We start from the raw sequence: 20,271 nt of genomic DNA, 5'->3' as shown, positions 1-20,271 counted from the left end.
GGACAAAAGGAAATGGAAATTGAACACGGTTGTGTCACTGAAGTTAAAGAAAGGGGCAGAAAGAGCTTCCAGTTAATGACAGAACTGAAAGGTGCAAACATGGTGAAGTTGGCTAGCGAGAAGCCAGACATCCTAAAGGTTGGTGACCTGTGAAGCAGTGGTGTTCTGTTGGCCTGGTGTAGAAGCTTGAATGCACATGGCTATTCATGGTAGAGGGATATTGAAAGGGGAGATTGAAATCCTGGAAGTGGATCCGTGGCGAAGGCACCTGAAATAAAAATTTGTTTGGGGAGAAGATTCCAAGGTGTCTCTATTCGAGAGCAGAGTCTGGGAACACTTGTGTGGGAATTGGAGATCCAGTGAGAACAGTTTGTTGACAGTTTGATAAGCATCTGGGGGATTTGATGAGAAATCCACGGTTGTATTGGATGGCGTCTGTCCCTTGGTTTCAGAGTGTGGTGTGTCTGACCACAGTTGGCCTGTTGGTTTACAGGGATTGTGTACTTGCTGAGAACATTATGGTACAAAGTATATTCTATAACTTGTTATGTGTTATCCTTTCAAATCTGTGCACATCTGTGAATATATAGGTGAGATGAAGGAGTATTGTGTTATAGTCAATCTTTTCATGTTTAAGAAATGTTTTGTAAAAAAAAACATGAATTGGCAGTCTGGTGACTTGATTCCCCTCTGTTTCTAAAAACAAAAAAGTTAAAGTTTTGGTCTGTTGAACCAGGGTTCCATTCTGGACCTTCTCGTCCAGTAGTAACATCAGTTGGGATTGTAACATTGAGCAGCCCCATGATGCAGGACTCCAGTGATCTATGGGTTGTCCCCAGAGATACATCTAGACAAACATCAGCTGCTGCTGGAGGATGTTCAACTTGGTGAAAGACACTCTTTGATCCACCTGAAACTTGTTGGTCTTCCAGTGCAATGAGTTATCCATGACTGAGCGTTGCAGACTGGCACATTCCAAGTTCAGGACTGTGTGCTGAGGGATGCAGTAAATCTTGGGGCGGCTGTCTCTGAGGCGCAGTGGGGAAAGGTCGCTGTCGAAGGCTTTTCAGCCACAGTGCAGTGAGGGGCTTGAAATTGTATAGAACCACTCAGGCTGTATGATTAAATCTATCTCATTGGACATTACGTGGTCCAGGATAGGCTGCGCCTTGATTGAATCTGGAACGTGGAACGTACTGCTACTCTATGAACGCATTTTATAGACTACCCATCTGATTTCCATACAACATGTAGATTAAAGTCACCCATGATTATTGTGGTAACATTCTTACGCACCCATTCTGTGTGGTCTGTCCTACCATATAACTACTGCTGGGCCCTATAACCCACTCCCAAAAGTGACCTCTTACTTCTGCTATTTCTTATCTCTACCCAAACTGATTCTACACCTTGCTCTTTCAAGCTAAGATTATCTTTCAGTCCTGAACTAATACCATCCTTAAATCAACATAGCTACCCTGCAACCTTTTCCTAGCTTCCTGTCATTCCAATATGTCAACAGTCATTCAATTTAGATTCTCATATCTAATCATCCTTCTCATATCCCAGCTCTTCCTCATCCCAAACTCTCTACTGATTTGCAAGCTGTAGATGGTATAAGAAAGCACCTCTTACTCCCCCCCCCCCCTTCTCTCCGCAGCAAATACTTACTCTTCTGCCCGTCTCATTTCAGAAACCAGTGGGCCAGGCAGTGGAGGATCACAAGAGACAGCACCATTGGATTGTTTCACACTGATAGTTACTGGTTCAGCTGGTGACACTACATAATTTAGAAGATAGCCTAGAGATAGGACATTTTAATGGAAGGCAAGGTCACACAGGCTTTTGCTGCAGAGGATTCAGATAAGTCCTTAGGTGGGGCACTGTACAGAAGGATAAAAAAATGATTTGTACACTGGGAAACTTGATAGAAAACCTGTAGTCACTGTCAACAAGCATGGGAGTCCAGCATCAAGTTGACAGGAACAGAAAAAAACTGGACAATCTCAGCATATCTGACAGCATCTGTGGAGGGAAAAGGGAGCTAACGCTTCAAGTATGAATGACTTTGTCAAAACTGACTCGAAGCGTTAGCTCCCTTCTCACTCCACAGATGCTGTCAGATATGCTGAGGTTGTCCAGTTTTTTCTGTTTTTGTTACGGATTCCAGCATCCGCAGTGATTTGCTTTTATCATCAAGTTGCAGCGCTTTACACAGAGATTGCAGCATATGTGTTCCAGCTTGCAAGTTTCATCAGCATGTTTTTGGACACAAGCTTGATAAAGTGTCTGATGGTTGATGTCTCAGCTTCCATTGCACAAGCAGCATGTAGCATACATCTGAGTGCTGCCCTGTAAGCTCAGACTGCTTTGATTATGGCTGTGGATTACAGTGTGCAAAGGGACTTGCAATCAACAGATTATTTGGATCGCCAGTGGAACTTCCCTGGGTGATGGCAGTGACTCCACGGAGCTCTAACTTTCTCAGGAAGACAACCGTTATCCTCCCATCATTGCCACTCAGCCTGTGCCTGTTAGACAGCCAGTCGGACAATTGCTGCACATGCCTAGGTGGTGCAGTCTGAAGCTGGGCTTCCTCCAAGGCTACAGCTGGGTGAGGTTATCCATCTGCAGTTTCCCCTACTGAAAGTCCGTAGCCTTTTTCTGGCCATGTTGCTGCCTCTGGAGTAACACTGTGGACCAGTAGAACAGCCAGAGGCACACAGAGAACAAGCAAAGAAATGCACAAGGGTGAGTGGTTGACCATTTTATGCAATTTTGGAATAATTTCATTGATAAGTTTGGTTTCAAATGTTCTTTTTGTGGTGGCTTTTATTTTTGCATTGTGACCAACTAGATGCCGTGATGGTCAGTGACAGGGGGAAGGCAAGGTGTGGGTCTGTATGCAAAGGGGAATTAGGTTTGTGGTTGAGGCACGATCAATTGGACAAAGACGATAGTTGAATCCAACTGAGGCTTTATTGCTATCAGACGTGTGGCCTCCCACAGCAGCTGGCGAAATGGCTGCTGGCTGGAGGACATGCATATTTATACAGGCAGGGACTACCGGCGAACCTGTAGTACAGGTCCTACCGTACATCACCTAACACAGGTGCAACATTGGTTTACCACATTCACCCCCTGTTAAAAATTGAGTCCGGTGGGGGTGGTGGATAACTATATACAACAATGAGTTAATATTTACAAGATTTGAGCAAACAAATGTCTTTTGATGTCCGGTGGTCCGGACAGAGATTTAGCCGGTCCGGGGCCTTGATGTTCCTCTGGGAGCGACACAGTGGTGTCAGCGATGTTGGTGCTGATCTGGTCGATGGTGACTCCGGGAGCATGCCAAAATTCTCTTCATCGTCGGGCGTGGGCAGGGGGGGGACGGATGGTCCTGGTGGGATGCTGTTGGGAGCGACGGGAGAGGGGAGGGTGGCGCCGGGGTCGGAGGGGGTGTGGGGGTGGAACCTGCTGGTGCCAGGTCCCTGAGGGAGATTGTATCCTGACAGCCGTCGGGGAACGCCACGTAGGCGTACTGGGGGTTTGCGTGGAACAAGTGCACCCTCTCCACCAACGGGTCTGCCTTGTGGAGTCTGACGTGCTTACGGAAAAGAACGGTTCCCGGAACTGCGAGCCAAGTCAGGAGCGACACCCCGGATGTGGACTTCCTGGGGAAGGCAAAAAGACGTTCATGGGGTGTATTGTTAGTGGCAGTGCAGAGTAACGAGCGAATGGAGTGGAGTGCATCAGGGAGGACCTCCTGCCAGCGGGAGGCCGGGAGGTTTCTGGACCATAGGGCCAGCTGGACGGCCCTCCATACCGTCCCATTCTCCCTTTCTACCTGTCCGGGGGTTATAGCTTGTCATTCTGCTGGAGGCGATACCCCTGCTGAGCAGGAACTGACGCAGCTCATCACTCATGAGTAAGGATCCCCTGTCACTGTGGATGAAGGCGGGGAAACCGAACAGAGTGAAGATTGTGTTGAGGGCTTTAATGATGGTGGCAGACGTCATGTCGGGGCATGGGATGGCAAAGGGGAATCTGGCGTTTTCATAGATTTTTTCATAAATTTCATAGAATTTACAGTGCAGAAGGAGGCCATTCGGCCCATCGAGTCTTGGAAAGAGCACCCTATCCAGGGTCAACAGGTCCACCCTATCCCCATAACCCAGTAACCCCACCCAACACTAAGGTCAATCTTGGACACTAAGGGCAATTTATCATGGCCAATCAACCTAACCTGCACATCTTGACTGTGGGAGGAAACCGGAGCACCAGGAGGAAACCCACGCACACACGGGGAGGATGTGCAGACTCCGCACAGACAGTGACGCAAGCCGGAATCGAACCTGGGATCCTGGAGCTGTGAAGCAATTGTGCTATCCACAATGCTACCGTGCTATCGGTATTTGTCGATCACACTGAGAAAATATGTGTCACGGTCGGTGGAGGGGAGGGGGCCTTTGAAATCCACGCTGAGGTGTTCAAAGGGGCGGGAGGCCTTCACCAGGCGCGCGCAGTCCGGCCGGTAGAAGTGCGGCTTGCACTCCGCACAGACCTGGCAGTCCCTGGTGATTGTCCTTACTTCCTCGACGGAGTAGGGCAGACTTTGTGCCTTAATGAAGTGGTACAACCGTGTGACTCCTGGGTGACAAAGGCTGTCGTGCACGGCCCGGAGTCGGTCTACCTGTGCGCTGGCACATGTACCTTGTGAGAGGGCGTCTGGAGGTTTGTTGAGTTTGCCGGAGTGATACATAATCTCGTAATTATAGGTGGAGAGCTTGATTCTCCACTGCAAGATTTTATCATTTGTGATCTTGCCCCGCTGTGTGTTGTTGAACATGAAGGCTACCGACCGTTGGTCAGTGAGGAGAGTGAATCTCTGCCGGCCAGGTAATGCCTCCAATGCTGCACAGCTTCAACGATAGCTTGGGCCTCCCTTTCGACGGATGAGTGCCGAATTTCTGAGGCATGAAGGGTGCGGGAAAAGAATGCCACGGGTCTGCCTGCCTGATTGAGGGTGGCGGCAAGGGCGACATCTAATGCGTCGCTTTCTACTTGGAAGGGCAGTGTCTTATCTACAGCGTGCATTGTGGCCTTGGCAATATCAGCTCTGATCCAGACGAAGGCCTGTTGGGCCTCGGCCGTCAGAGGAAACTGGGTGGACTGTATGAGTGGGCGGGCCTTGTCCGTATAGTTTGGGACCCACTGAGCGTAGTACGAAAAGAACCCCAGGCAGCGTTTGAGGGCCTTGGGGCAGTGGGGGAGGGGGAACTCCATGAGGGGGCGCATGCAGTCAGGATCGGGCCCCAGAACTCCGTTCTGGACCACATAGCCGAGGATAGCTAAGCGGTTCGTGCTGATCACGCACTTCTCCTTGTTGTAAGTGAGGTTTAGGAGAGTAGCGGTGTGGAGAAATTTAGCAAGGTTGGCGTTGTGGTCCTGCTGATCATGGCCGCAAATGGTGACAGTGTCTAGGTACGGAAAGGTGGCCCGCAATCCGTACCAGTCGACCATTCGGTCCATCTCCCTTTGGAAGACCGAGATCCCGTTTGTGACACCGAAGGGGACCCTAAGGAAGTTGTATAGGCGGCCGTCTGCCTCAAAGGTGGTGTATGGACGGTCCGATTTACGGATGGGGAGCTGGTGGTAGGCGGATTTCAGGTCTACCGTTGAGAAGACCCGGTACTGCGCAATCTGGTTAACCATGTCAGATATGCATGGGAGGGGGTACGCGTTGAGCTGCGTGTACCTGTTGATGGTCTGGCTGTAGTCCACGACCATTCGGTGTTTCTCCCAGTTTTAACTACTACCACTCGAGCTCTCCAGGGGCTGTTGCTGGCCTCGATGATGCCTTCCCGAAGCAGCCGCTGGACTTTGGACCTGATGAAGCTCTTGTCCCGGGTGCTGTACCGTCTCCTCCTGGTGACGACGGGTTTGCAATCTGGAGTTAGATTGGCAAAGAGGGAAGGTGGGTCGACCTTTAGGGTCGCAAGGCCGCACACAGTAAAGGGTGGTAAGGGCCCACCGAATTTCAGGGTTAGGCTCTGGAGGTTGCACTGGAAGTTCAGACCGAGGATTGAGGGGTGGACAAGATGGCGGCGCCCGAAGATCTTGAGGGTTACAAAATGACGGCGCCCATGGAACGCACATTGTGGGGGTGGAACAAGATGGCGGCACCCATGAAACGCACGTGTGGCGCGGAGGGGAAGATGGCGGCGTCCCCTGGCCGCACGCGGTCTGAGGGGGGGGATGGCGGCGCCCCTTGTCCATGGCCGAGGGGGGTGTGGGCGATAGTGGCTACTGAGCGGGCCTGGCACACCATGGCGAAGTGGCCCTTCTTCCCGCAGGCTTTACAAAGGGCAACGTGGGCCGGGCAGCGTTGGCAGGGGTGCTTCTGTTGGCCGCAAAAATAGCATCGGGTGCTCCCGGGCTGGCGTGCAGCGCAGGCGTATTGGGTGGGCAGCGCCCCCGCTGGGGCGGCTGTGTGTGGGGTCCACGAAGCGTAGGAGGGGTGGGCCGCACGGCTGGGGGTTGCGCAGGGCGACCGTCATGGAGAGCGCTAGCATTTTAGTCTCTGCGAGGTCGCACGTGGCCCCTCCTAGGAGCCGCTGGCATATGAGATCTGACCCAATTCCAGTCACAAAAGCATCCCGCATAAAGAGGTCTGAGTGTTCCGTGGCCGTAATGGCCTGACAGTCAGAGTCCTGGACTAGTGGGATTAGGGCCCGCCAGAAGTCTTCTATGGACTCACCAGCGAGTTGAGAGAGAGTGGCGAGTGCGTTCCTGGCGAAGAGCATGTTCGTTTTCTGTGTGTAGTTGTCCTTGAGTAGAGTCATGGCTTCGGCGTAATTCGGCGCGTCCTGGATTAACGGAAAGACATTGGAGCTCAACCTGGAATATAAAATCTGAATCTTCTGAGCCTCCAGAACAGGGATTGGTGCCGCGTTGATATACGCCTCGAAGCAAGCTAGCCAGTGCTGGAAGTCCTTTCTGGAGTCTCTTGAGTGCGGATCCAGCTGCAGGCGATCCGGTTTAATACGGAGGTCCATCTTTTAGAAACTGATAGCAATAAATTGAGGCACGATCAATTGGACAAAGATGATAGTAGAATCCAACTGAGGTTTTACTGCTATCAGATGTGTGGCCTCCCACAGCAGCTGGTGAAATGGCTGCTGGCTGGAGGACATGCATATTTATACAGGCAGGGACTACCGGCGAACCTGTAGTACAGGTCCTACCATACATCACCTAATACAGGTGCAATAGTGGTTAACCACAGTGGTTATCGGTACTAAATTCAGATGAAATTGTCGATGGGCGACTGTCCAGAATCGGATTACCTCTTCTCTTCCTTATCCCCTCTCTCTCTCCTCTTCTTCCCCCTCATGATCATGAGCAGCTCACTGTATAGCTGGTAGCAAGGGCCATGATGGCGATATTATGCAGCATGAGCTACTAAAGTCCTGTTCTCAAACTCATGGAGATTGTGAAGAGCAAAACACCAACATATTCTTCCCTGCTTCCACATCAAACTTCCAATTGTAAACAGAACCTGAATAAACAGCAAAATAAAATAAAATACTGCAGATACCTGAAATCTTTGGGCACCCCATTCCAACCAATATGACACTGGGGAACTCGACCGTAAGGCAGCATCTGTGGAGAGAGAAACAAAGTTAGTGTGCCTTAACTTTGAGGTCCCCAGCTGTGGAGCGTGGGTATGTCCCAAAGATGTGCTGGAGAATCCCCATTGGATGCACAGATTGGAGGTTGCACACTATTGGCCCAGAAGTGTAAACTTCCTCTGGGCAATTGCCTTGCACCTGCTACCATTCGAAAATGCGGTTTAAATCGCAAATTTCACATAGTTCCAGTTGGCTTCCACCAATAATTACCCAGAAAAAATTCAGGATTAAAACCACTTCTGGAAAACTATTTTAAAGACCACCCACGGACTACCCCCACTCCCTTCAGGGGTCTCTATGCACACTGCAACTACGGCCCCCACCTGACTCCCCGACAACCCCAACCCACCAGCAATCTCCCTCTGTCCAGATTGATTCACCAATGGGTCTTCCCCAACCCTCGCCACAGGATTCTGCCAGCTACATGGGACCCTTCCCCCTCCACACCTCTGGTGGCCCTGGCGCTCACCCCATACTCCCAGGCCCGACCGGACCCAACTTGGGGCTCCCTCCACCCCCTGAGGCCCGATCCTGCCCCTTCCCTCTCCCCCCCCTCCCCCCTGTCTCAACCCACCCCAAAGCCTGATACCCCCCACCCTCCATAGGCCTGACTTGGCCTGACCCAACCCAATGGGGGGCCCAAGACAACCTTCCACCAAGCCCGACCCTCTCCCCTGCTGAGGCCTAATTCTCTCAGCCTCCAACCTGACCTCTGACCCGAATGCGGCCTGATTTCCAACCCATGACCTCCAATCGCCCCCCTCCCCAACCAATTCACTCCACCCCCAAAAACCTATCCATTTACCTAGGACACAAACCTTTCCCTGGTCTCTCAATGACCTTTAAATTTATCGGATTTATGGCAGCCAGTTAAAAAGGGGCTGTGGCCTCATTTATTTTGAATCTCCTGGACTTCATGCTGCACACTGGGGATGCACTGCATTGCCTGGATCTCACCTGGATTTTCGGGTGAAGTGGGATTGAAGAAAAATTGAGGTAAGTAATCGGACACAGAGTGGAATAGCAATGTTTCGAATCCAACATGACTTCTTTGGAAGGTTTTATGCTGCTAAAAAAAAGGGCTGGGTTTGTGAGTGTGTGGGAAGGGGGTTGGGGATGGAATAATGCTGAATAAACAGAATTGTTTTCAACCGCACTGACAATACATGTAATATCTTTGGAACACAAAATGAAATATATTTTGTATCAAAATACTTGACAAATAAAAATGTTTCCGAATACTTAAGAGATTTGCATTTGTAAGGTAACTCATCACACCCCCAGAAATCTTTCAAAATACTTAATGTAACATTAATTACTTTGAATTGCGGTGATTGCTATTATGAGGCAAAATGTGGAAGTAATTTTATACATAACAATACATCACTGACAACAATGAGATAAATGACCAGTTAACTATTTTGATGGTAGCATCATAGAATAGAATCATGGAATCCCTACAGTGCAAAAGGAGGCCATTTGGCCCATCAAGTCTGCACCGGCTCTTGGAAAGAGCACCCTACCCAAGGTCAACACCTCCACCCTATCCCCATAACCCAGTAACCCCACCCAACACTAAGGGCAATTGTGGACACTAAGGGCAATTTATCATGGCCAATCCATCTAACCTGCACATCTTTGGACTTGGGAGGAAACCGGAGCACCCGGAGGAAACCCACGCACACACGGGGAGAATGTGCAGACTCCACACAGACAGTGACCCAAGCCGGAATCGAACCTGGGACCCAGGATCTGTGAAGCAATTGTGCTATCCACAATGCTACCGTGCTGCCCCCAAACCACTGTGCCACCACTGTGCCACCATGCTGCCGTACTAAGAAGCAATTTAGCATGGCCAATCCACCTACCCTGCACATCTTTGGACAGTGGGAGGAAACCGGAGCACCCAGAGGAAACCCACACAGACACAGGGAGAATTTGCAAATTCCACACAGACATTGACCAAATGCCGGAATTGAACCAGGATCCCTGGTGCTGTGAGGCAGCAGTGCTAGCCACTGTGCCACCATGCCGCCCATTTTTGATTTGGAAAGAACATGGGTCCCAGCGCAGTTCAGGTGTACTGTCCCAAAGTTATATACCCCACTTTCCGTAGTACTGGCTACGAAGACCCCTTTTCTAGTTCCTGTGTCGGTGATACCTACATGAACCATGATGGCTGTAGCCTCTCCCTCACACTGTAAGTTCCCCCAAACCCTGGCACTGGGCACGCAACACAGCCATTTGGACTCTTGTCTTTGCTGCAGAGAACAATGTCAAGTTCCTTTACTATACTGTCCCATACTACCACAACATTCATGTGGCCCCCCCTCCCATTGAATGGCTCCAGTGCCATGGTTGTCAGTTCATCCACCCTGCAGTCCCTGCTCAGATCCAAACAAGTTGACACAACATCAAACCTATTGGACTCTGGGTCACGTTGCCTGCCTCACATGAAGTCACATCAGAAGATTGTATGTGGGGACTTCCGGTTACGGCTATGCCTGGGTAGGTCGCACGTTTGCCAGTTCCCGCCATGAACGGACTTTTGGGCCCTCTTGAGGAGCCCTAGCGGCACTTGGACGACGATTCCTGGTGTGGGAAGGCAACAGTAAGGTTTCCCCAGCATTGCATGGAGTGGACCAGGAGTGGAGCGGTCATAAAAGTGATCTTGGAGAAGAGAGGAGAATGGGCATGAAAAAGTAAGATGGCGGCGGGTGGAGACCAGGCAGTGTGGGCGCAATGGTCGCGGGAGCAGCAGGAGTTCCTGAAAAGCTGCTTTGCGGAGCTGAAAGCAGAGATGCTGGCCCCAATGAAAGCGTCAATTGAGAGGCTGGTGAAGACCCAGAAGGCTCAAGGGACGGCGATTAGAGAGCTGCAGCAGAAAGCCTCTGAAAACGAGGATGAGATCCTGGGCCTGGCGGTTGCAGCCAGCGCAATTGTGGGTCACTTTTCAGGACCACCACCATTATTTTGTTACGTCGGAGGAGGCTGGACCTTTATTCAGAACGAAAAATTGGACTCGAACTAATGGTTTGTTGTGGGTTTGGGGAAAGCTGGGGAGTGGGATGGGGGGATTGGGTGTGATGTGTGTGTGTTTTAATGGGCATAGGTATTGTTTTGGAGGGGCCGCCCCTCGCGTTCGAAGGGGGGAGGGGGGGCAGGAGGCTCTGGGTCGTTGGGAATTGGGGAGAGGCTGCAGGAGAAAGGAGCTACGCCACAGGGAGCGCGGCCGCCCAGGTAGAAAATAGCGGGCTTTTCTTCCGTACTAAAGAAGGGGGGTTGTGGCCCAACGGGAGGGGCGGTGCCGGAGGCGTGTCCGTATCGACTTGAAGGGGGATGGGGGGACTTTGACGGGGAATCTAAACGGGGGATCGGTGGCAGAGGCGGGAGCGGCTGGGATCAGCAGGAGTCAGCTGACTTACGGGAGTGCAATGGGGGGAGCAAGGGGGCTAGACAGTTTTCTAGCCGGGGTGGGAGGGGGGGGGGGATGCTGCATTGACCGAAGGGGAGCTGGAGGTAAGAGGGAGAGTCGGGGCGGGGGTCCTCCGCCTGGGGGGCTGGAGAGTGCGGGAGGCGTGGGCACGTGGCTGGCCTAAGAAAGGAGATGGCTAGTCGGCAGGGGGGGGGGGCAGTCCCCCGATCCGGCTAGTCGGCGGGGGGGGGGGGGGGGGGGGGGGGGGGGGCAGGGCAGTCCCCCGATCCGGCTGATCACATGGAACATGAGGGGCCTGAACGGGCCGGTCAAGAGGGCCCGGGTGTTCACGCACTTAAAGGGACTGAAGGCAGACGTTGCTATGTTGCAGGAGACGCACTTGAAAGTGGTGGATCAGATCAGGCTGAGAAAGGGATGGGTGGGGCAGGTCTTTCATTCGGGACTTGATGTGAAGAGGGGTTGCAATCCTGGTGAGTAAGCAGGTGTCGTTCGAGGCGCTGAACATTGTGGCTGATAATGGGGGTCGATATGTGATGGTGAGTGGTAGGCTGTAGGGGAACCGGGTGGTGCTGGTGAATGTGTATGCCCCAAATTGGGATGATGCAGGGTCATGAAACGCATGCTGAGTCGGATCCCAGATCTGGAAGCGGGGAGCCTGATAATGGGGGTACTGGACCCAGCACTGGACCGATCCAGGTCGAGGTCGGGCAAGAGGCCAGCTGCGGCCAAGGTTTTCAGGGGGTTTATGGACCAGATGGGGGGAGTGGATCCATGGAGGTTTGCTAGGCCGGCGGCCAGAGAGTTCTCTTTTTTCTCCCACGTGCATAAGACCTATTCACGGATAGACTTCTTTGTGGTGAGCAGGGCATTGATTCCAAGAGTGGAGGGAACGGAATATTCACCCATAGCGATTTCGGACCACGCCCCGCACTGGGTGGAGTTGGAGTTGGAGGAGGAAAGGGACCAGTGCCCGCTGTGGCGCTTGGACGTGGGACTGTTGGCAGATGAGGAGCTTTGTGGGCAGGTCCGGGGGTGCATTCAGAGATACATAGAGGCCAATGATAATGGGGAAGTACCGGTTGGTGTGGTTTGGGAGGCTCTGAAAGCGGTGGTTAGGGGAGAGTTAATCTCAATTAGGGCTCACAGGGAGAAGAGAGAGAGGACGGAGAGGGAGAGGTCGGTGGGGGAGATATTAAGGGTCGATAGGAGGTATGTGGATTCCCCTGAAGAGGGGCTGCTGAAGGAGCGACGGAGCCTCCAAACGGAATTTGATTTGTTGACCACGGGGAAAGCTGAGACCCAGTGGAGGAAGGTGCAGGGGGCAGTATACGAATATGGGGAGAAGGCGAGCCGGATGCTGGCGCATCAGCTACGCAAGAGGGAGGCGGCGAAGGAAATTGGAGGAATCAGGGACAGAGGGGGGAACACTGTGCGAAGTTCGGCTAAAATAAATGAGGTATTCAGGGATTTCTATGGGAACCTGCATAAGTCAGAACCCCCGGGGGGGGGGGGGGGGGGGGGGGGGGGGTGATGCGGCGGTTCCTGGACCAATTGAGGTTCCCGAGAGTGGAGGAGGGGCAAGCGGAAGGCCTGGGGGCCCGATTGGGATAGAGGAGCTGGTTACGGGGTTGGGGAGCATGCAGGCGGGCAAGGCCCCGGGGCCTGATGGGTTCCCGGTCGAATTTTACAGGAAGTTTGTGGATCTGCTGGGTCCGCTGCTGGTGAGAACCATCAACGAGGAGAGGGATTCTCCCCCCCGACAATGTCCCGGGCTCTGATCTCGCTGCTTAATGTAGATGCCAAGTTGCTGGCAAAGGTCCTAGCCACAAGGATTGAGGATTGTGTCCCGGGAGTGATACACGAGGACCAGATGGGGTTCGTGAGAGGCAGGCAGTTAAATGCAAACGTGCGGAGGCTCCTGAATGTGATTATGATGCCTTCGGAGGGTGGGGAGGCAGAAGTGGTACAGTCAATGGACGCGGAGAAGGCCTTTGATCGGGTGGAGTGGGATTACCTGTGGGAAGTGCTTGGCAGGTTTGGGTTCGGGGAGGGGTTCATAGGGTGGATCAAATTGTTATACCAGGCCCCGGTGGTGAGCGTATCTACGAACCGGCGGAGATCAGAATATTTTAGGTTGTACCGTGGGAACGAGACGGGGTGCCCCCTGTCCCCTCTGTATGATGGGCAGCATAGACAGCTCCCAGGCGAGTTGCGGGCATTTTCCTCCAAGCTGTCAGAATTCAGCGTGGAAGACGGCATCCTCTTGTGGTGGACGCGTGTGATTGTCCCTGAAAAAGGCCAGGAGCTGATACTAAGAGACTTGCACAATGGGCATCCAGGTGTGACCAAAATGAAAATGTTGGCCCGGAGTTATGTTTGGTGGCCAGGCCTCGACGACGACATTGAGAAGATGGCCCAAACTGCTCCATTTGTCAGGAGCATCAGAAGCTTCCGCCGGCCGCGCCCCTACTGGGAATGGCCAGGGCGGCCTTGGGCACGCTTGGATGCAGATTTCGCAGGCCCTTTTCAAGGATCCATGTTCCTTTTATTAATAGATGCCCAGTCTAAATGGCTCGAGGTGCATAAGATGCTAGGCACAACGTCCTGCGCAACAATTAAGAAGTTCCGTTTGTCTTTTAGTACGCATGGCCTCCCCGAGGTGCTGGTCACGGATAACGGCACTCCATTCACCAGTGAGGAGTTTGCGAGGTTTATGAAGATGAACGCCATATCCGCACTGCCCCTTACCACCCGGCTTCAAATGGGTTGACGGAGCGCGCAGTGCAGACATTGAAATGAGGCCTAAAGAAACAGTCTTCCGGGTCAATGCACACGAGACTGGCTTGCTTTTTATTTTTGTATAGGACTCCCGCAGAACTCCTAATGGGCCGGAGACTTCGCACCCACCTTAGTATGGTTTTCCCGGACATTGGCGCAAACGTACGCCATACACAAGAACGGCAGGGACAGGGTTTTTCTCGGCTTCGGCAGTTTGCGCCCGGTGACCCAGTGTTCATTCGCAATTTCGCTGGTGGTGCCCAGTGGGTCCCTGGTGTAATCGTTCACCAAACGGGCCCTATATCTTACCAGGTGCAAGCCCAGGGTCGTCTGCAGCGCAAACATGTAGACCACGTTCGTTCCAAAAGACTATCCCTTTCAAAGATTCCCCGCTCCCGGAGCTCATTGCTATAGACACAGAGACCAGAGACAATGGAAAGTAGTCCTCACAATCTGCCTCTGCTACCTCACTCAAAGCTTGCGCAGGTCGTTACAGAACCGCGTGGAGATAGAGACGCCGAGATGACAGAGGCAGCAGACTCTGACTCCGAGATGGAGACACAGGACGCATCAGAGGGGGAATCCTCGGGCCCACGGGCCGTGGATGTAAAACCGTTACACCGTTCATCACAGAAGCGCCGCTCCGCCTGTTTTGGGGTTGTGGTGAGGATTTCATCAGGGTCAGAGTAGAAATTTTCTTTAATGTCCCTTCACGGCCTTTTGGTTCAGATCAAGGGTCAAATCAAGCCCAAGATGAGGTGCAATGCCTTTTCTTGTCAGCATGAATCTTGTACGTCTCTTTTGTGGAGACCATGAATAGGCTTCAATTTGAATTTGAATTGGTTTTCGGAGCAAGCAATGAGATGGATTAAGGGTTTGCCCTGTCCACTCTGTGCATTGGCTTTGTAACTTTAAGTGTGGGATAAAAAATTTTGAAAAAAGAAATTTTCCATAACATTTTCAACGGAGTTGAGGGTTGGGCATAAGCGCTGATGTCAGTGGCACACAGATTACCCCTGAGCTGTGGGTGAAGTGCTGTGAGTCTATAATTTGTATAATTGGGAAATTCTGACAGTGCATCCAAGATGCTACTCTGCATGGCAAAGCCACCTCAGTGGACACAAGGGTCGTCCTTTCCTTTCCAGTATGAAGTGTATCCCCTTGCTCTTCAGCTGCCCATCCCCAGGAAGGCAGGTCTCACTGAGGGTGGCAATGTTAATTTGGAGCCTTGATAGTTGTGGTAGTATGTATTAGGGGTCATGTGGGACTGGAAGCCCAAATGTCATTGGCTGACAGATCCCGGGTCCTGGTTGGCCGTTGACCTCTAGCTCCGCCCTGAAGGCGGAGTATAAGAAGCCGGAGTCCTCCCCCCTGAAGGCGGAGTATAAGAAGCCGGAGTCCTCCCCCGCAGGCCTGTCTACTACCGAGCTGCGGGGGAACAGACACGCTTAATAAAGCCTCATCGACTTCACTCTATTCGTCTCTCGGAGTCTTTGTGCGCTACAATTTATTAAGCGTGCCTAAAAATGACTATGGAGCTCAGGATCATCCCGGAATGCCTGAGGATCAGCCCCCACGCAGTGAACGCGGCAGCAGCTTTCAAGCATTGGCAGACTTGTTTCGAGGCCTACCTCAGAACGGCCACCGGCCGGGTCACAGAAGACCAAAAACTACAGGTCCTGCACTCGAGGTTAAGCACGGAGATTTTCTCTTTCATCAAAGACGCAGAGGATTTCCAGACGGCGTTCGCAGCACTTAAAAGTCTCTATGTCTGCCCAGTAAACCAGATCTACGCTCGCTATCAACTCGCAACGAGACGGCAAAGTCCCGGAGAATCGATAGATGAATTCTACGCCGCGCTACTAATTTTGGGACGAGCCTGCAGCTGCCCTTCGGTGAACGCAAATGAACACACGGACATGTTAATGCGCGATGCTTTTGTGGCAGGTATGAACTCCTCCCAAATCCGCCAAAGACTTCTAGAAAAAGAGTCGCTAGGACTCTCAGAGGCACGGGCCCTAGCAGCCTCCCTAGACGTGGCCGCGCGTAATACCCGCGCCTACGGACCCGACCGCGCGGCAGCCCATTGGGCTCCATACGTACCCGTCGCGACAAACCCACCCCCCCCCCCGGACACCCCACAGGCTTGCGCGGTCCAAACGCCAAGTCGCACCGGGGGCGCCCGCTGCTATTTCTGCGACCAGGCGAAACACCCCCGGCAGCGCTGCCCGGCCCGCGCAGCAATCTGCAAGAGCTGCGGGAAAAAGGGCCATTTCGCGGTTGTGTTCCGGTCCCGCGAGGTCGCCGCTGTCCCGGGAGAACAGGGAGCCCTGCACGCCGCTTACGCTCCCCAACCCCCCCAGCGCCCCATGTACGACCCACAGGCGCAGCCACTCTGGGTCCCGACCACCGCGGTCCCGGGAGAACAGGGAGCCCTGCACGCCGCTTACGCTCCCCAACCACCCCCCCGCGCCCCATGTATGACCCGCCGGCGCTACCACTTTGGGTCCCAACCACCGCTCTCCCCGGAGAAGAGGGAGTTCTGCGCGGCTCTAACGCCCCCCAAACCCCCCCACCCGCGCCCCACGTATGACCCGCCGGCGCTACCAATTTGGGTCCCGACCACCGCTGTCCCCAGAGATGAGGGAGCCCCGCGCGTTCCTAACGCTCCCCAACCCCCCCAGCGCCCCATGTGCGACCCGCAGACGCCACCATTTTGGGTCCCGGCCACCACGAGGGGAGGAAGGGCGCCGCCATCTTGGACCACCCCAGACCTGTACGACGCATGGGGGCGGCCATTTTGTCCACCCCCGCCGCCATCTTGTGACCCCCAGCCATGTGCGATGTATGGGGGCAGCCATTTTGTTCATCCCCGACGCCATCTTGGACGGCAACAACGGACCCCAGTGTCGACGGCTCCACGTGGTTCGAGGAAGACGCTCCACTACTACAACCACGTCTCGCTTCAATAACGCTCGGCCCCGGACACTCCAGACGACGACGACAACGGTGCTAATAAACGGGCACGAGACACCATGCCTAGTCGACTCCGGGAGCACGGAGAGCTTTATCCACCCCGACACGGTAAGACGCTGTTCCTTGACCACCTATCCCAGCGCACAAAAGGTTTCCCTAGCTGCAGGATCCCACTCCGTACAGATCAAAGGTTTCTGCATAGTTACCCTAATGGTGCAGGGGAGGGAGTTCAAAAACTACAAGCTACACGTCCTTCCCCAACTCTGCGCCCCCACATTACTGGGATTAGATTTCCAGTGCAATCTACAGAGCCTTACCTTCAAATTCGGCGGCCCAATACCCCCACTCACTATCTGCGGCCTCGCAACCCTCAAGGTGCAACCCCCGTCCTTGTTTGCGAACCTCACCCCGGATTGCAAACCCGTCGCCACTAGGAGCAGATGGTACAGCGCCCAGGACCGGACGTTCATTCGGTCCGAAGTCCAGCGGCTACTAAAGGAAGGCATAATCCAGGCCAGCAATAGTCCCTGGAGAGCACAGGTGGTAGTAGTGAAGACAGGGGAGAAGCAAAGGATGGTCATAGACTATAGCCAGACCATCAACAGGTACACACAACTAGACGCGTACCCTCTCCCCCGCATATCCGACATGGTCAATCAGATTGCCCAATATAAAGTCTTCTCCACCGTGGACCTCAAGTCCGCCTACCATCAGCTCCCCATCCGCCCAAGTGACCGCAAGTACACAGCCTTCGAGGCAGACGGGCGATTATACCATTTCCTAAGGGTCCCATTTGGCGTCACAAACGGGGTCTCGGTCTTCCAACGAGAGATGGACCGAATGGTTGATCAACACGGGTTGCGGGCCACGTTCCCGTATCTCGACAATGTAACCATCTGCGGCCACGACCAGCAGGACCACGACGCCAACCTCCAAAAATTCCTCCAGACCGCTAAAGCCTTGAACCTCACGTACAACGAGGACAAGTGCGTTTTTAGCACCAACCGGCTAGCCATCCTGGGCTACGTAGTGCGCAATGGGATAATAGGCCCCGACCCCGAACGTATGCGCGCACTCATGGAATTTCCCCTCCCGCACTGCTCAAAAGTCCTGAAACGCTGCCTGGGGTTCTTTTCATACTACGCCCAGTGGGTCCCCCAGTACGCAGACAAGGCCCGCCCTCTAATACAGACCACGACCTTCCCCCTGTCGACAGAGGCTTGCCAGGCCTTCAGCCGCATCAAAGCGGATATCGCAAAGGCCACGATGCGCGCCATCGACGAGTCCCTCCCCTTCCAGGTCGAGAGCGAGGCCTCCGACGTAGCTCTAGCGGCCACCCTTAACCAAGCGGGCAGACCCGTGGCCTTTTTCTCCAAAACCCTCCACGCTTCAGAAATCCGCCACTCCTCAGTGGAAAAGGAAGCCCAAGCCATAGTGGAAGCTGTGCGACATTGGAGGCATTACCTGGCCGGCAGGAGATTCACTCTCCTCACCGACCAACGGTCGGTAGCCTTCATGTTCGATAATGCACTGCGGGGCAAAATCAAAAACGACAAGATCTTAAGGTGGAGGATCGAGCTCTCCACCTTCAACTACGAGATCTTGTATCGTCCCGGAAAGCTGAACGAGTCGTCCGATGCCCTATCCCGCGGCACATGTGCCAACGCACAAATTAACCGTCTCCAAACCCTCCACGAGGACCTCTGTCACCCGGGGGTCACTCGGTTTTTCCACTTTATCAAGTCCCGCAACCTCCCATACTCTTTAGAGGAGGTCCGTACAGTCACAAGGAACTGCCACATCTGCGCAGAATGCAAACCGCATTTTTTCAGGCCGGATGGTGCGCACCTGATTAAGGCTTCCCGCCCCTTTGAACGCCTTAGTCTGGATTTCAAAGGGCCCCTCCCCTCCACCGACCGCAACACATACTTCCTTAATGTGGTGGACGAGTATTCTCGCTTCCCATTCGCCATCCCCTGCTCTGACATGACCGCGGCCACAGTCATTAAAGCCCTGAACACCATCTTCACACTGTTCGGTTGCCCCGCATACGTCCACAGCGACAGGGGGTCCTCTTTCATGAGTGACGAGCTGCGCCAGTTCCTGCTCAGCAAGGGCATAGCCTCAAGCAGGATGACCAGCTACAACCCCCGGGGGAATGGGCAAGTAGAGAGGGAGAACGGCACGGTCTGAAAGACCGTCCTACTGGCCCTACGGTCCAGGGACCTCCCAGTTTCACGGTGGCAGGAGGTCCTCCCGGACGCTCTCCACTCCATCCGGTCGCTATTGTGTACGAGCACTAATCAAACGCCTCATGAGCGTCTCCTTGTCTTCCCTAGGAAGTCCTCCTCTGGAACGTCACTGCCGACCTGGCTGGGGGCCCCAGGACCCATCTTGCTCCGAAAGCATGTGCGGGCACACAAGGCGGACCCGTTGGTCGAAAGGGTTCACCTCCTCCACGGGAACCCGCAGTACGCTTACGTGGAGTACCCCGACGGCCGACAGGCCACGGTCTCCCTGCGAGATCTGGCGCCCGCCGGCAACACACACACCCCCCCGACACCATTCACCCAACCCCCCCCCCTTCCTGCCACCGCCGCACCCCGCGACCGCCCCATTCCCAGGAGGATCGGTCCCCCTCCCCCCAGGCCCGACCAAGAATAAAGCCCAAGCTGAAACCGTAAGGCTCCCGGAGACGACAACATCGGAACAAACACCACCACCACCACCGGGGCCGAGGTGATCGACACGGATGACCAGACCGCCCGACCGACTCGTGGCGTCGATCTAAATCAATATATGGACTTTTCACAAGAACATTTTTCTTTTTCTCCCGATACCTTCTGTAAATAGTTGAAACAGGACAAAATTGTACATACTGTATTGCCATATGAATGTTTTCCTCCCAGGACCAGCCCTGTAAACCCTTACCACCATGCGAAGCATCACCCCGCCGGGTTCATTTTTGACAAGGGGTGAATGTGGTAGTATGTATTAGGGGTCATGTGGGACTGGAAGCCCTATTGTCATTGGCTGACAGATCCCGGGTCCTGGTTGGCCGTTGACCTCTAGCTCCGCCCTGAAGGCGGATTATAAGAAGCCGGAGTCCTCCCCCGCAGGCCTGTCTACTACCGAGCTGCGGGGGAACAGACACGCTTAATAAAGCCTCATCGACTTCACTCTATTCGTCTCTCGGAGTCTTTGCGTGCTACAATAGTTATATTGATACCATTGCAGTTCTTCTTTCTCGATGGTCACTCTTGAGATTATTTATGAATGTTGCAATATTCCAAGTTACAGAATTTAAAGTTTCCCTTCTTTGACCAAGAAGATGCTGACCCTGCAGGGTGTGGTTCACTGCCCAGAGATAGTGGACAGTATTTTTAA

The 20,271-nt window shown here is 53.5% G+C and overlaps 1 protein-coding gene across 2 annotated transcripts in view; it reads right to left on the bottom strand.

The window, feature by feature from the left end:
* The window catches only part of pnpla3 (patatin-like phospholipase domain containing 3), a 153,657-nt gene that overhangs the window by 53,226 nt on the left and 80,160 nt on the right, over positions 1-20,271 (bottom strand). For both annotated transcript variants that reach the window (XM_072484518.1, XM_072484519.1), the window contains one exon: positions 7,601-7,665. In XM_072484518.1, coding sequence (XP_072340619.1) covers positions 7,601-7,622 — 22 coding nt within the window. In that variant the 5' untranslated portion in view covers positions 7,623-7,665. The remainder of the gene's footprint in view (positions 1-7,600; positions 7,666-20,271) is intronic.

The sequence above is a fragment of the Scyliorhinus torazame genome, chromosome 19 (genome assembly GCF_047496885.1).
Source record: "Scyliorhinus torazame isolate Kashiwa2021f chromosome 19, sScyTor2.1, whole genome shotgun sequence".
Classification (NCBI taxonomy): domain Eukaryota; kingdom Metazoa; phylum Chordata; class Chondrichthyes; order Carcharhiniformes; family Scyliorhinidae; genus Scyliorhinus; species Scyliorhinus torazame.
The sequence above is the reverse complement of the archived record's forward strand: the minus strand, read 5'-3'. Positions and strand labels throughout refer to the sequence as shown.